The 16,983-nt window shown below is 50.8% G+C and overlaps 2 protein-coding genes across 2 annotated transcripts in view; one reads left to right on the top strand and one right to left on the bottom strand.

Annotated features, from left to right (window-relative positions):
- Window positions 1–16,983, bottom strand: part of MED12L (mediator complex subunit 12L) — a 195,811-nt gene that overhangs the window by 170,402 nt on the left and 8,426 nt on the right. The gene's annotated exons all lie outside the window — the stretch shown is intronic.
- Window positions 4,971–15,560, top strand: MINDY4B (MINDY family member 4B). The gene is made up of 12 exons (XM_054205135.1): window positions 4,971–5,077; window positions 5,339–5,366; window positions 6,006–6,152; window positions 7,705–7,824; window positions 9,064–9,155; window positions 9,860–10,025; window positions 10,474–10,539; window positions 11,074–11,144; window positions 12,643–12,715; window positions 13,093–13,236; window positions 13,325–13,505; window positions 15,418–15,560. Exons 1-12 carry the CDS (start codon window positions 4,971–4,973, stop codon window positions 15,558–15,560), a joined length of 1,338 nt encoding a protein of 445 aa, XP_054061110.1.

The raw sequence follows: 16,983 nt of genomic DNA, 5'->3' as shown, positions 1-16,983 counted from the left end.
CCTCTCCCTGATCCAGAGTCCCTCCCCAGCTTTCCTGTAGCCCCTTTAGGGACTGGAAGGGGCTCTAAGGTCTCCCCGGAGCCTTCTCTTCTCCAGGATGAACAACCCCAACTCTCTCAGCCTGTCCTCACAGCAGAGGGGCTCCAGCCTTAAACTTCAGCAAGTCAGTTAAAGCAACCAGACCACTCACCCCAGGTACAGCTGAGGCAGCCCAGCTATGGACAGATCGATCAGAAGAACATCATGCCACCAAACACTACCTCCATGGGATTACGTGGGTGCCTTGGAGATGAGGCGCTCCTCGCAGGCCATGGAAACAACATTCGGAGCAGAGAGGAGAGGAGGTGGGCAGGGGGACAGCCACTGCCCCAACCACCCGTTCATCTGCAGGGCTGCAGCCTCCTTCCACCCAGCTGTGGGCGAGGACCAATCCCACCAGCACCCATCCCCTCACCTGCTGTGGAAACCAGGCACAGGTGTCTCTTAGGACTCGCCTCTGAAGACTATTTGCTTCAAGATCTAGCAACTTGCGAGATGAGTTCACTGACTTTTATGCCATTTTTTTATAGTTTTACTACGAATGGCTAAACGTTGCTGGGTTTTTTTCTAAAAGGTTTGTCAGCTCTACCCCAACTCCACAAACCCTGTCACAAAGCAGCTCTGCCTTCCCACGCTGTACCGCATCTCCCCAGGTTTTAGCGATGTGTAAGGGCTACTGCAAGTTGCCCCGACCCCTAACGTTTTTTCATCATTTTCTTCTTAATTAATATGCATATTCTTCTTAATGTTAATGTATCTTCTTGACGCGTAATTTGTATTACATCTCATGGTATTGTTTACTACACAGCAAATAATGAGGAGTAACGTTTCATCCTTTGTGTTCCTGATGTTCTGTGGAGCTGCTTTGCAGCTCTGTGGCAGCTCTGGCGAGGGGCAGCACCCAGGGTGGGACACACAGACTGCTCCCGTGCGTGCGTCGCTCCGAGTGGTCCTTGCCAGTCCTGAAGAAGGAGCTGGTCCGTCTGTGTGAAATACGGAGCTGCACAGACCTGCCGCAGCACCGAGGGATAAACCCGTCCCCGTCCCTTCTCCTGGGCAGGAGAGAGCAGCCCCTGACTCAGGGTCCAGGAGTTGTCACAGGGGTCACCTCACAAAGAGCCCGGCACCCCCCACATCCCGCCCCACTCACCAGCATCAGGCCAGCTGTTATTTTCATTCATATCCAGTTCCTAAGGCAAACATAACAAATTCTCACTAGCAAAATAAAATTGGGACAGTATTTGTGTCTTTGACCAGCTGAAAGTAACAGTCAGAGCACACATGGCCCGCTCAGCTGGCACTCCCGGAGCAGCCCCGGCCTGAACCCCGCGGCTCTCTTATAATCCATGAGCATCAGCTAAAGAATTTTGCCCCGTTTCGTTTCTGGACTGGCATATTTCATGATTCAAAAAACAACAAAAGTTGTGTAGTGAGGAGAAGTATATAAATATATTTTGAAGGTTCTTAAAAAAAAATCAGATTTTTTTTATCCCAATAAAAAGTTAGTAGGCATGTGTGTCTTTATGTGTGTGTGCACGCAGTGTGCATGCATATAAACACAAATATATATGCAATAAGTATATATACACAAAGGTGCGTACCAGGCTTAGACCACTGGCCCAGGATGCTGATGTAGGGGCGGGGGGAGGAGCACCGTGTTGCAGACGTGGAGCTCACCGTGCTCTCTGGACTCATCTTGCTGTGACCCACTGCTGTGACCCCCTGAGCAGTGATCTGGGAGGTCGTGCTGCTGGTTCCCACAGCAGCCCCTTCTAAAGCATACCCGCCTTAACGGGTTTTCTCGGCAAAGTGACTACCCCAAGCAGAGATCATTTATCACTTGGAAACAGCGCGAACAACAGACTTAGTTGACTCCCCTGCAATGGCACACGCCATATGCCCACGCTGAAATCTGCAAAGGTAGTTCCATAAGGCGCAGCCGAGAAATGGCAGACCTCAGCAGGGCCCCGCGCTGTGGAGCGGTTCGGGCATCAGCACGGCAGGAGCAATGCTAACGAGGCCAGACACCCTAGAGCCCGGCCTGGGGAGCCATGGGCCGAGGGACGCCTGGCACGGGAGGGATGCTCAGCCCCAGCTGCGGCTGTAGAAATGCCAGAGCCGCTGCCCCAGCGAGGAGCCTTTCCTCTCTGAGTTACTGCAGAGCTGAGACTGTGCTAGGGAAGAAGTTAATTAAGCTTCACAGCTTCCCCTCCGACACCTCAAAGCCCTTACCTACACCATGGAGAAATCGGGAGAGGTCTGCACCAAAGCCCTGTTGACGCGAGAGGGGGTTTCTCCCCTTGGGCAAATATTCACTTGTCTGTCCAGGGAAAGGGCTTGGACATCTGGAGACAGAAGCTGCCGTGGAAATGCAAAGTTTCGTTAACTTCTTAACTGCATTATTTTTGCCACCAGTCGTTGTTCCTGTCAGAGGCCGAGGTGTGGGTCCATGTCCCCTCCAACCTGGCGGTGGCACACAGACCTGGGTGTCTCTCAGCTGCCATCGCCCCAGGGTTGGACTTCATCCTCTCCCCGGGGTGCACCAGGCAAGCACGCAATGGGCCCAGCCTGGGTGGAGGTGGGAAAGTGGCCAAGGGGAACCCGCCCCTCGGCAGGGATGGGATGGGACGGGGTGGTGCAGACGCTGCAGGCAGCCAAGGGACGGGGTGTCCTGTGCCACGTCCTCCCACCGGTTTCCCAGACCAACTGCTGAACCAGGCAGGTCCTGGGCTGTTCACTGTCCTGGTGCCTGAATTTGTCATCACCACCAGCACCAAAAGTTACATGGACTTGATGGGCAAAAGCACATTTCAGTCTGGCGTTCTGTGGGAAGACAGCGTGTTAAGCACATTATTGACAGGCTGATGCCATTCCTGATGGAAAACATGAGAGCGGGGTACAGGACACTATTCCCCAGCACAGCAACTGCTCTGATGTTTCACCTGATGTCTCCAAAAGGGCACAGCCCGCTGAGAAGTGGTCTGCACAGGGGGGAGAGCCAGGTAATGATGCTTCCACCTATTTGTCAGGAGCAGGTGCCTGGTGCCAGCGATGGTGAGTTCTGGAGAGCCAGGTTGATTCTCTTCTGCCATAAAACACCCAAATTTGGTTGAAGTCTCCAAATCTGGAACGGCAGCTTCTCCCACACCCTGATTTCTAACTCCTGAAAAGAGACAGCCTGGTCTGTATCAGCCTGCTCCATCACAGTTTAATTACAAACATGGGGTAGAATTGATCTATTTTACTCTGTTTACAAATCCATAGGTAAATCTGTTCTCCTTATGTCAAAAACTGAAGAAATTAAAAGCTAATAATGAATTGACTCATGAGATAAGCCAGTGTTTATCGGAGAGGGAAGGACTGACTGCCTGATTTTCCAGGTCAAGCTCCTTTTGTGCCCGCATGCATCCTAGGGAGGCAATTAAATGAAGCAGGGATGCACTCGGCAGAGTACACTTTGCTGTTACAGCCCGGCTCCTAAGGGGCATTTTCTTTCAAGCCAAGTTCAGTTCTTTAGGGCTCAAGAACACAACTCCCATTGACTGGAGCAGGAATTGTCCTCTGCTCCCCACACCCGGCATCGTGCAAGTGAGAAGAAAAGGTTAGCCCTAACTTTTGTTTGCTTCTCCCCATCTCTAAGCACTCTGGCAGCCACGGCCGTTGGTAGCCGGGTGCTGCAGAGCTGCTGCCGCAAACCTCCCCTGAGCACGGAGGAGGTTCTGTGCAAGAGCACGCGGTGGTGCTCAGCCTGGGACGCTCAGCACGACGCTCCCACCTCCTGGCTCTTCCCCAGCCTTCTCCCAAGCAGAACTGCGTGATTCCCACTCAATTTGTTGGGAACCTGGCAGATAATCTACCCTTTCTATAAGGAAGTGCTATTCCAAGAGGCAAAGGGGATGAGGGACTTTATGTAAGGTTTTAGGAAGCAAAAAGACAGGGGCTGTGCAGCACCAAAAAAGACAGCAGCTTTTTTGACCAAGTAAAGCTCCTTCAGCTGGAAGAAAAAAAAATGGACATTTGGTGTCCCGCATCCAGGCTGTCCCGGATGGTTTCTGTTTTCATAAACCAAGATTTGAACCAAGCTGTTCCAACTGACCCTGCAGAGAAAGGAAAGTCGCCAGAGCCGGACCGTACGGCTGCCCCAGAGAGACCGAGCACAGACACACCTGGGGAATCCCAGAGCAGCTCTCTGGTGCGCCAGGCTCGGCTCGTTAACACCAGCTCAACCTCACGTTTTTTCCACCGAAACTCAGACAGATACCCCGGGTCAGTGCGTTCTCACAGACCGAAAGAGAAGAAAGCAAACCATGAGATTTCCATGACCCCAGCAGCACGAAACCAGTGGGTTTCCCCCGGCTCAGCTACGCAGCGCCAGAGCCCTGCCCCTGAACAGCCTGGCTGCAGCAAGCGGCGGAAGTGGAGGGAACATCACTGCATGATTGTGCCTTTCTCCAGTTCATCTCCCCAGTGAATTTGCTCAACTTTACAGACATCTGCTAAATCGTCTTTTCTTTTTTTCCCTTGAGCTGCGCACTTCCCAGCCCTCGCAGCCCAGGCTCCATCCCGCTTGTCATCAGCCGGCGCAGGGGGAGCTGCAGCTGGAAAATACCCCCAGCTCCTGCACTGCACCGCGCCTGGAGCCAGCCCTTACCGAGCTGCCCTCAGCCTTATATACCTCTGTGTCTATATACCTCTGCGTCTGCCATTAAACATTCATGCTGCTTATACAGCGAGCAGAAAAACACGGCTTACGGCGGGCTCTGATGAAAATTTAATCAGGGCGTGAGGGTGGGAGATGACAGCGAGCCCCGGGGGGTGACAGGCAGAGGGGACCTGGGTGCTGGGCAGAGATGTGGGGTTGGGGGAGTTGCTCCCCGAGCAGTCCCGGTGCCCGCATCCCTCGGCATCGCCTGGAGCATGGGCGGCTGCAGATGGGGGACCGGGAGGCTGAGCACACCCTGCCACGGACAGAGCTAGAGGAGATCGCCAGCAAGATTTCAGATCTAAACAAATGGAGAGAAATTTTTAGTTTCCGTGGGTAAGATTTTTTTTTATTCTGCTTCATTATCACGCTTTTAATTCCGGGTGGGTTTTTTAATATATTTTTTTAAGTTATGTTTTAATACAATACTTATATGACCATGGAAAAAGGTCTTCACGTACTCAGTAATATAAGTACTACAGCTTTTACTCTTCTTTTCCCTTGGGGTTCTTTTCTGGCTGGTCTCCTGTTTCTTCATAAGGTAACAATGCCCCTGGTGAGTTTTTTGAAAATTTGTATTTTATTTTCCCTTTTCAGTTTGGAAATCAGCAACTCAACTCATCAGGTAACTGTTTCTCTAAAATGTAACACTTCGTCTAGTGTGGGTTTTGCGACTGTACCACCAGGTTAGCATATTGAGGACATCACACACCTATATAGGCAGCACAGCAGACAATCTTTCTGGAGATTTATTTCTTAAGCTCCTCCTTTAAGAAACATGCATTTTTTTTTTCAGATATTTGAAAGGAATGCCTTTCTGATCTAAATCAAAGTGGCATAGTAGTCCAACCTAAATTAACCTTTCTGTCTAAAAGCAGTGGTTTTCATTGTCAGTTTTAGAACACAGGAAAAAAGGATAACAAATTAAGATCTCCAAAATATAAGTATTTGGAAAACCTGCCGTGTCTTTAGGATGAAAAGCACTGAAGTTTATTCCCTGTAATTCAGACAAACAGAACATTACTTTATACTCCAATCATTAGCTTGTAGGTCATATTTGTAATGTTTGAGAAAAGCTGGAACTCAAACACGCCAGTGCCCCCCGACCACCGGCATCCTGCCTCCCTGCCCCTCTGCAAGCTCACTGCAGGTCGTGCTGCCCACCCCACTGGGAATACTGGGGCGGGGGGGGACGCGGGGAGCATGTCAGCACACACCAGGCAGCACCATGGGACGATGCCCCGTCTCTCCTCTCTCTGTCCAGCCAGGCCGGGGCAGCGCCGGCGATGGACCACCTGGAGATGGAGACCCCACGGGGCCGCAGCCACCTCTGCTCCCCGCCGCCATCCCCAAGCCCCTCCTGGTCCCTCCAGGCACAGGTGGACAACCCATCTCCTTGGAAATGGCAATGGTGAGCAGGCCTGCTGAATTAAGCATGAGCTGTAATTTAATCTTGTTAACAGAAAGAGGTTTGGGAACCTCACCTGTGTTACGGGAGGCTCAGCGTATTGCTGGGCTGCAGCCCTCAGCCTTCTGTTAGCTGTAACAGAAGTATATCATCATAATGATTTATTTACAAGACTTTAAAGGACATGGTTGCAACACAACCTTAAAACCGATATACTATAATTCTCATTAGATAATGGGTCAAATGACAAAGTGTAATGTTTCCCTGATCTTTGGTGCTTTCCTAGCGAATAGCCTCAGAACAGGAGGCAGAAGTTCAGGAGATCAGCAAGATATTTCTACTCTTACCCAATTACCTGGGTTTGAGAGCACTAATGTTGGGGGCTGCTGCCCCTGCCCCTATTAAAAGCCTTCACCAGAAGCTCTGGGGGTTTCTGCGAGTGATGGTAGAGTCGGCCAGTGCCGGCCTCACCACCCGTGACCTCCCACGCCAAACCGGTCCCCTGCCACTTCAGCACAAACTAAATGAGAAAGCTCAAGGGCTTAATACCAAAGGTGACGGCCTGGCCAGGGCTGCCTTACTGAACACACATCCGAAAATCTCCAGTCCTGAGGAGATTTAGATATAGAACCACACTAACTGTCAGCTTCATGGGAGTCCGCCCTCCCCAGTTCATCACCCACTCGCACAAATCACCCAGATCAGCCGCGAGCACTTTTTAATGGGAAGAGCCCTGATGTACGCTTGGTTTACTTTGCTCAGTGAATACACCGTTCACCAAAATTAATCAGAAAAAGTGTTCCAGGTGGGCCCAGGCAGGGTGCAGGGGAGGCCAGGAGGCAGGTTCACCCCCCAGCCACCCAGCGCAGGGGTGGGCCATCGCTCCCCCATGAGCAGCACCCACCTGCCCTTGTGGCCATGTGCTTGTGTTAAAAGTTACCGTAAATGAAACTCATCAATATCATTAGAGACTGCAAGCACATCTATTTTAGGTGGAAGCCACATGGATTTTTGAACTTTCTCTTTTAATTCAGCTGCCAACCCAAAAGCTGGCTGTGCATGCCTGGCTGGGTCCTGGACCGGGACACGCTCAGTGGTAGCCGTGCCTGCCCTCCGAGGGGAGGCTGCAGAGGAACCCTCCTCTGCTTCCCACCAGCGCTGCACCGCCACGGCCCCAGCTGCACAGCTGCTTTGTAGGGGGTTTGCACGGGCAAACGTAGGTGTCTGCTTCTGTCCCCAGAGATGCCGCTGATGACGGCGAGAGCCTTGCCCAGGTCTTCCCCCACAAGGTGTAGCGTATGCGGATGTAAATTATTTACACACTGCAGCTGTACTTCACAGGAGTGGGTGAACGCTGAGTGAAGTCACTACATTAACCACAATCACCTTTGTTTTGAAATTATGGGGCCTGATTCTCGGTAGACGATTTTACACTGCTCTGGCTGCGAGCACACACGCTGAACCTGTACCCGAGGCCCTCCCGGCTTTACAGATCCTTCACGACGCTGGGATGTGAAGGGAGCTGAGCCCAGCCCGTCTTTCTCCTCCTCCACAGAGGCTGCGAAAGCTGCTGTTTGGAAACGTGTCCCACATCTTCAGCTGTGAATGGGCACAAGCGTACTTCAGGTTTTGCGAGCCGTACTCTGACCTGGCCTATGCTTTGGAGGCAGAAAAGGTAAATGTTTCAGTGCAGGGACGGGCACCATCTCCCCAGCATCTCAGCCACTGGCAGGAGCTGGCAGCCAGTGCTGGGTGCCTCGGCGGTGCACATGTCTGCTTCCCGTGCTTGCACCCCATGGCAGCACCCTGCACTCTGCACACCTGCATCCCATGCTCTGCACGCCTGCACCCCACGTTCTGTACCCCTGCATCCCATGCCTGCATCCCACACTCTGCACGCCTTGCACCCTGTGCCCTGCACGCCTGCCTGGCTGAGCTCTCTCCACAGGGCCAGTTGTGGGGGCTTCCAGCCCCAGCCACGCTCCACAGCTCTCCCGAGCGAAGCAGAGATGCTGACGTGTGTCCGGAAGCGGGATGAACTGTCCTGATCCATCAGCCCCCTGCAGTCACAAACTTTAAATACCATGGTATTAAATGCTGCCAAAGTGAAGGCTCAAGAGAGAAGAAGCAGGTTGTTGTGGGTGGGCACAAATAAGTGGTACTTGCCCGTTTCTTTTTTGGGAATTACAGTTACCTTCTTACTGCCCCACCTGGAAACCAAATAGGTGAATTTACCTGCATTTCAATTTACTGAAAGAGGGAGGTTTTCTTCTTTCTTATTTACCATCATAATACCGCCCTCCAAAAAGAAGACCAAGATACACACTTAAAATTGCAACTCCCTTTAACCCACCAGGAGACTAAAAAGCTTTTTACAAACACAGGTGAAACTCCCTGAGTTCAGAGGCTCTTTGACTGCAGAGGTGATGACAGCCCTGACGGCTGGGAGCTGGGCATGGTCACCCTCATGCACAGCCCCATGTCAGTCCCAAGCTGCCTCAAGACCCCCATCCCTTTGCTGCAAGGCTGGAGGAGAGAAAAACCAAGCCATGGTGCTTCTAGGTATACGTAGTACCTGGATCTGCGAGCCCTTCCCTGCGGCTGCAGCACTGCAAGGCAGGGACCCTCACATGGGACCTCCCCTCCCCATGAGCACACAGCCCGGAGTCTTTTCTTGTGTAAAAGCTTCTTCATTTTGGGAACATAAGGTCTTTTTCAATTTACTTTTCCATTTATCTCAGGAGCTGTCAGGAGCGCTCCTGAATTCCCAGGGAGAAAAGAAAAATTATTCCCCTGATACTGACAGCGGGATGGCTCAGACTGGCCAGGGACTGCTGTGATTTCTAGGGGATCGACAGTGCACTTGCTAGTTCAGGCTCCTTGGCACTGGGAAGTGTTATCTTTCTGTTTCTAGGGGGGAACAAGAACCATTCTGATGGCTGTACAAGCACACATCATTAAATACCTGCTCTTCGTAAGAAACACAGAATATACACACCTGGAAAGGTAAGAAGCTGAGCCTTCCCACAGGACATATGGACACTATTTCTTGCATTATTTGGACTAAGACAGACTAGCACCAGCCTCTAGGTTTAACCAAACTAGACCCAAGCTCATGTTTGCAGCAACAGGTGGGGATTTGCACCCAGGAGAAAAGCCTTGGCTGACCCCCAGGCAAGGCTTTTTCACACAAAAACGTTTGGTTTTGTAACAACAGTGGCGTCTTTCTCCTTCGTCCCACTCCCTGCCGTCATCCCAGCCTGCCCTGGGTGTGCTGGGATGGGGAAAGCAGGGCTCAGCCCTCGGCGCCAGGGACACCCAGGCGGCAGCCCCAACCGGGATGAAAGCCCCCACGGTAGATATATCTTGCAGTGCCCGGGAAGCACATCTGCACCCGCAGCAGTGATGGTACCAAGCACAAAGTGGGAATACCAAGGAAGATGGGCACAGCTTGATGCCCAGCTGCCTTCTGCACAAGCCTCCTCACCGCTTTGCAGTCCCACTTGTCATGGCTGCAGAGTCCTCCCGGACACTGTCTCACTCAGGTGGGGCAGGACCTCGGGGGTCCCATCCAGCCCTCGCTGGGAAGGGGCCCGTTTCACAGCCAGGTTCAGGCTCAGGGCTGGGGGTGCTCTCAGCATCCCTGAGGACAGACCCTCGGCGCGGTTCTCCCGGCATCCCTGCCCCAGCCCCTGTCTCCTGCCCCGCAGGCTGCGCAGGACAAGCCGGCAGGAGCAGGGGGAGGCGCTGGCTGCGGCACTGGCAGACACCCTGTGGGCAGCAGGAGGAGGTGGGAGAGCCACGATCAGTCTCCTCGCCCCAGCCCTCCACCTCATGCCGAGTGGAGCCTACAAACCCGACAACTTCACGGAAAGAGTGAGTATGAAAACATCTTCTGCAAACAGGATTTTCTTCAAAGACACCTTTGGCCTGAAATTTTTAAAGACAAGAAACGTGAAATCTCATAAACCCGTTCCCTAACTTACGGTGCACCACAGACGGTGAGCACTTTAGACCCATGTCCCAGCTGCAGCCTGCAGGACACTTCTGCCTCCCCATAGAGGTGTTAGGTGAGTCCAGAGGTTGCCATTCCCTTTCATTAAAGGCTGATCTTTCTTCTACCACAAAAAGGAGAAACCATTAATGTAAAGCTGTTCCTCTAAGGCTTTGTATAGACCCGAACTCCTCAGTTTAGAAAGGGGCAAAGTAGACGCTTCCATTATTCTTTCATTTGTCTAAAGGAAACACTGGATTAAAATGCTCAGATTTTTGATACAATTAATGTCTCCTTTACAACATCTTCCCCTGCGCTCGTGCCTGACAGATCCAGCTGTTTGAGTTCTCTGAGAAAGCAGCAGCTCAGGAATTCATCTTTGACCACATAAACTGTGTAAGTATGGGATATTTGCTTTATTCTGAGTTATTTTGTTGCTTGCTTACATCTTATTTCCCCTTCAAAAGTGGACCTTATGGAGATCAATAGTATCGCCTTCAGCAGGACATTCAGACTGTTAACCTACGGTCAGTTCATTGACCATTTCTAACCTTTCCTATGGGAAATGATCCTGCTCCCACTAAAATCCCTGGGACTTTACTCTCAGGGACACTCTCAGGCCACAAACTCTGGGTAAACAGGGGCAGCATTTTGTACATTACTCAAATATAAAATTCCTTGCAACTTTAGCAAAAATCTGGGGGGAAAGTGTACAAAACCAGTTTAGCCAATAACTTGAAGTTTCTTCTTTCTTTTTTTTTACCTGATCCTATTCAACAAAATTATTTACAAAACCTTCCCAGAATAACACCTTATTCGTTTGGCTCAACAAACTCACCTAAGGTTATATTTAAGCACAGCAATTATTTTAATTAAACATCATATACCTGCCGTAATTCCTTCCCTGTGACTGCTTACTTCTTTTTCCAGTTCACAGGTGAAGGCAGTCATGGAGTGATCCTATTTTTATACAGCTTACTTTTCTCTAGGACACTGGAAAGGTATATTTCTTTTTTTATATATATATTTTCCTCTTGTTTACAGAATCACAGAATCACAGAATCGTAGGGTTGGAAGGGACCTCTGGAGATCATCTAGTCCAATCCCCCTGACTTTCAGTAGCTGTTATTATTACATCCCTTTACCAAATTCTGTGGAACATTGCATCATGCACATAGACTTAATATCGCAATGCACTGCTGCTTAATGGTTATTCTTAATATTAGTTTTACAGTGAAAATGGAAGATGCATATTGATTTTTTTCAGTTCCCATGAGGAGTGCAAAAAGGCCGAACGCTCAATGAGTAAACAAGTACATTGCAAAGGTCAGAATAGTACAGTTAAGTGCCTATGAAGGACGTGAGGAAAAACCCACTTATTTGTTTTTTCCATTATTGTCAGAAAGATCCAAGACGGGAGGACTCTTCTGTGGCAAACTTCCATTAACTTCTTGCTTCCATATCTGATCCCTTGAAGCATACCAGTAGTTGACCAGAGTTGAAAAAACAACATAACAAATACTCAGTACTCCAGAAACTCCCAGTGAAAGCGCACCTAGGTCACACAGCACACAAAGGAGGGCTATGCCGCCCATGGCTATTACAACACCTTCCATGACTATCACAACACCTTCCATGACTATCACACCGATACAGGCCATTATGGCTGTTGTAACAACAAAAATCAGGAAAAATGCAACGGGAATAGCAGACACTGCAATAAACATCAGGAGTGATAAGGCAATGGAAGGGTTTAGTTTTATCTTCCGAAGTGGTCTTTTCCTTGTTTTACTTAATGTCCTTTCTTAGTCGAATGTGGAGAAGCAAGTGTCCAAGAGGCAGATGCCGCCCGGCCGGCTGTGGCCTATGGGTAGGGATGCCGTACACCCCGAGTCCCTGCATATTCACTGCATAAAAACAGGAGCGATCCCACTGACAGCAGTAATCACTGTCACAGCCAATTAAACTTAAACAAGAAAATCACAAGTTTATTTAAGCACAGGAGAATTCTGCCAGGGTGGCTGTGCTGGCAGAGGTAACTGATAGGGGCTTTCTAAACCCGATGCAATTAGATTCAGGTAAAGATGCTTTAGAAAGGTAGAGGCGTACTTATACCGATGTGAAACATGATTCATACTAATGTGACGCTATGATAGCTATTTAGCAAAAAACGGCACCGCCACATGAAATAGTTGTGTTCGGGCTACGCCTGGGGTAGTCGAGGCCTTTCATCAGTAATTGCACGCAGGGAAATCCCGGCTCCGGCTGCAGGGGGTCAGAATCTCACCCTAAATTTGAATTTTGAGAGGAAGAGATCTGAAGTGCAAGAGCTCCAGCTGAGCACGGAACTGCTGTGTCAGGACAGCACTGCTGTGCCGACAGCAAAGAGAAATAAACGAGTCTGTGGAATTTCTCCCTGTTAATCAGACAGTGATGTACAGTGAGCCCCCCAGGCACTGATCCGGACACTACCGTAACACTTTGTGCCTGGTCCTACAGGGTCCAAGAAGATTTAGACAGCACGGCAACTCCTCTGTTAAACGTCAGTTTTGGAAACATCACCTGCACACAGGTAAGATTAGCCTCATTTCTCAGGTTTTCTTTTTTTACTATTCCCACATTTGATCGAAGAAAAAATTCTCACTTGTTAATCCAATGAAAAAAAAATGCGTAAGGCCATAGAAAAATAGTTTGCAAATTTTAATCATGGCTGTCCATTTAAAAAATGGATGGTGATGACGATGACAATGATGATGATGATAATGATAGAATAATAATAATAACAACAACAAAAACAACAGTAATAATAACAAGGAAGCCAGAGGTAGCCTGGCGTCCCTCTGCTCCTGACAGGCCTGGCAGAGCTGGGAGCGGGACCCCAGGGGCCGTGTTGCAGAGGGCTTTTGCACCAGTGCCCTGTGGGGTGATGGTGGGCCATTTCCCCCGCAGGCTGTGATCAGCCTCCTCCTGACAGGCCAGGCCAGTCCACGCCAGCTTGACAGTGGCCAGGAGCCAGCACATGGTGGCGAGGTGTGGCAGCAGCGTGGCCCGGTGGGCTACCTGCGCTGGGACAGGGCGCAGGTGGAGCGGCAGGTGAGTGCTGGCAGAGCCCCCCACCCATCAGCACAGCAGCTTTGGGGCAGAGCCAGCCCCACCGGACACGTTGTCCCCCCTCTCCCAGGTGTGCCACGGGCTGAGGACGCCCCGGCTGCCCGTCTGGCTGTGCAGCCTCTCCGGCAGGCACGGCGTCCTCTTTGGCACTGATAGCCGGCTCCTCTCCGACTGGAAAACAGAGAGAGTTTTCCACCTGTACTTCTACAACGGGCAGCGGGAGCAGACGAAAACAGCCCATCTGACGATAGGTATGCACCCGAGCTCACAGGGGCAGGACGGGAGGTGTGGGTGGCACGTACAGACCACGCAGAGAACCGCATATGTGCATAGCTAGGTGGGTCTACTTACGCATACAATTAAATGTTATATATATATATGTATATAAAAATAGAATCACAGAAGGATTTAGGTTGGAAGGGACCTTAACAATCCTCTAGTTTCACCCCCCTGCCCTGGGCAGGGACACCTCCCACCACACCAGGTTGCTCAAAGCCCCATCCAGCCTGGCCTTGAACACCTCCAGGGACGGGGCAGCCACAGCTTCTCTGGGCAACCTGGGCCAGGGTCTCACCACCCCCACAGTCAGGAATTTCTTCCTAATATCTAATCTAAATCTCCCCTCTTTCAGTTTAAAACCATTGCCCTTTGTCCTACACCCTACACTCCCTGATCAAGAGTCCCTCCCCATCTTTCCTGTAGGCCCCATATATATGTGTATATATTTAATATATACATACATACATTGCATATAATATTAACCTTTCACAGAATGTGAGGAGTATACTCCAAACAACAGTGTAAAAGACACGACTAAAAACAGCTTTGAAAGGACCAAGACCGTTTCATAAAGGGTAACGCTCTCAGGCAGGCGGCGCATTGCTGGGAAGAGCTATAGGAGCATTTTCTATAGCAGCAGTAACTCCTGAATCCCCACGTGAACTCGGGTTCGCTGACACTCCCCCCCAGCCCACAGCCAGCTCTGGGGCATGGCGGGAGCTTGCCACTGGGCGCAGCTGAGGCTGTGCTGCTCTCCAGCGTTGGTGGCTGAGTGGGGCTGCAGTGGGTGACCACCAGTGGGACAGGATCCATCCCACCCATGGAGCACGCAGCAGGATGGCCACCGGGCTCACCCCTCTGGATGCTCAGCCCATTGTCTCTTTCCAGCATGGGGGCCACACAGGTCTTTGCCATTTTGTCCTCTACTCCCAGATGTGGCCAAAGAGGTTTTATTGGAGAAGTGGCAGTTTTTCAGGATACAAGATGCAACCGTCACTTCTGTGTTAAATACTCGATATGGACATACTGGTTAAAACTATGTTTCAGCCTTCGTTGCTATTAAGCCCCCATCAGCCCAGAATGAACACCCTGCTGACTAAGTGTCCCGGAACAACTAGTAGGAGCAGGGAAACTCACAGGCACCCACCCCTCCCATGGGACAAATCCCAGGAGAGAATGTTCCCATAACTGCAAAGTTAAATACAACAGGAAGCACAATCTCTTCATGATTAATTCAAAATTTTGAATAAACCTATTTCTAACGCAGTGATGCTGGCATGCAGGATGGGTTAACAGCGTGTTTTCAGCATCTAAATTAGACTTAAGTTGGTACTTTCCTGCCCAGCAGCCAGGTGCCACCACGGCCCTCGTGTTCCCCTTCCAGTTTTAAATCCACGCCAGGAGGAATGAACTGCTCCTTGTAGCATCAAATGGGTTGTGAGCCAGGCTGTGTGCTTAGAAAGTGAGTTTCTTGTTTCTCTGTGCCATTGTGCACAGTTTACCTTCATTTCCTAAATGCCCGGACCCTTTTCCTCGCTCTCCGTTCACTACAGCATTTGAAGTAAAATAGGAAACTTGAAAACACCACACTAAAGGCTAAATTTGCAGGAAAGAAGGGTGAATTGAGATTCATGGTCATGATATGCTGCGTGGTCACAGATAAGGATGTGCGCATCTGTTCAGAAAAACAATATGCACACATATGTCATGAGGAGCCGAGAGCTGCATTTATAGCACCTGAATTTCCCAAGGGGGAGCCCGCACGGCGCAGGGGGCAGCCCCTACCAGCCTGGGGAGACCAAGTCGGCATCATCCCAAGCTCTCTCCTTTTTTACAAATTTTTTGAGGGTGGTAGACATTTTTTTAACTGCATTTCCTTTTCAGACACTCATTCGCATCGCTGGGAAGAGGACCCATGTGAAGACCCAAGCAGCCTGGGGAAGAGGCGTCCTCCCGTGGAGATGGCCATCAGGACCAAGTGGGCAGGAGCAACCGTCAGCTGGAACGGGACAGACCCCTTCTTCTGAGGAGTCCCGGCATCCTCTGCTCGCCACCAGCCCCACCAGACACCACGGTCTGCCGGATAAAAAATGCTTTCACCAAGAAAACAGCTTTTGGCATCTTGAGGCCTGTTCAGCAAGGCATCACACCCCTGCGAAGCCTGCGCCAGTGAGGAATGGTCGCTAGCGACTGTGCCTCACTGCACACATTTTCTAGCTGGTTGGATGCAGGTTCCTCTGCTGCCCACGACAGCTGGCAGAAAAAGGAAAGAGGGTGGCAATTTGCTTTCCTGCCATGACAGGCAGAGACATTAAAGAAATCAAGGTGTCTCTTAAGAGTGCAGTAGAAGCGAAATCAATACCTAGCATTGACAATACTGTGTGCCTCTAATTTATTTAATCCAGTGTGTGCAACTAATTTAGCTGTTTGCAGTGAGTCAGGTTTCCTCCCAGCTCTCTGCAGCTGTGACTTCTGCAACCAGGTCTCTCTCCTGCTTCAGCGACAGCTCAAGCGTGGACCCTGGCCAGGTTGGCTCACTGAGCTACCCTGCGTCCTGCACCCCAGCGGGGGAGCACAGCTCATACACAGGAACCAAGTCTCATGAGGTGCTCCTTGCTGTGAATTCAGCCATTTTACTGACTCTGAGCACTGCCAAGCCCTGGCACCCTGCGGCAGCCTGGCGAGCGCAGGCAGGGCACATCTCTCCTCACTCACGTTAACCACTTCCCACTTCCTTTTTTATAGACATCACCCAAAAAAGACCTATTAGTCATACCAAAAGGTGTGTTGCTAATGACAACTGTACTGAGAACAATAAACCTTTCTGCAAGTGATCCAGAAGCTTGGTTTAAATTATTTGAATTTTACAAAAAAAAAAAAAAAAAAATAAAGAAGTGGTCACAACCAGACAGATTCAGCCTGGCCAGGGCCAGGAGCCCGCTGGTGAGCAAACTGACGTGGTGTCTGCACTTGTCATTGTCCCCTTCTTCAATTTCTGCTCAATTCAGAGCTCCCCCCGCGCACGTGGCATCCCCGATGCAGAGCTGTGGGTCAGCCAAAGCGACGCAGTCCCTGGCTGCCCACAGCCCCGGTGACACCATGACAGGCGTGCCACCACCGCCCAGGCACGGGCACCATGCAGAAGGACCTGGGGCAGGGCTGGGAACACCCAAAACCTGGGGGGCATTGGCGAGATGGCAGCGCCCAGCACCGGCCACCAAGCTGCCAGCACAAGCCAGAGCATGCTGGCAGGGGGCAGGCAGGAGAGCACACCGTGCCCCCCACTCACCAAAACCTCCTACTAGACTGGGGAGGCCACACTGCCCACCCAGCAGCACCCAGGGCTGCCCTGGGGGCTGCGCATCGGAGAAGGCAGAGAGCCCACTTGCAACAAGATGCTGCAAGACAGCACCTATTTTAACTGGGGAATACCAGCATGCACTTATGCAA

Source organism: Rissa tridactyla, chromosome 6, assembly GCF_028500815.1.
Source record: "Rissa tridactyla isolate bRisTri1 chromosome 6, bRisTri1.patW.cur.20221130, whole genome shotgun sequence".
NCBI classification, from domain to species: domain Eukaryota; kingdom Metazoa; phylum Chordata; class Aves; order Charadriiformes; family Laridae; genus Rissa; species Rissa tridactyla.
Note: the sequence above shows the minus strand (reverse complement) of the source record. Positions and strands in the feature narration are given on the sequence as shown.

Excerpts from the sequence above, each read along its gene's own strand:
- MINDY4B (XM_054205135.1), top strand. The coding sequence starts at position 4,971 with ATGGGGGACCGGGAGGCTGAGCACACCCTGCCACGGACAGAGCTAGAG. Across the intron at positions 10,026-10,473 it reads CCGACAACTTCACGGAAAGA|ATCCAGCTGTTTGAGTTCTC; the intron begins GTGAGTATGAAA and ends CGTGCCTGACAG. Across the intron at positions 12,716-13,092 it reads GAAACATCACCTGCACACAG|GCTGTGATCAGCCTCCTCCT; the intron begins GTAAGATTAGCC and ends TTTCCCCCGCAG.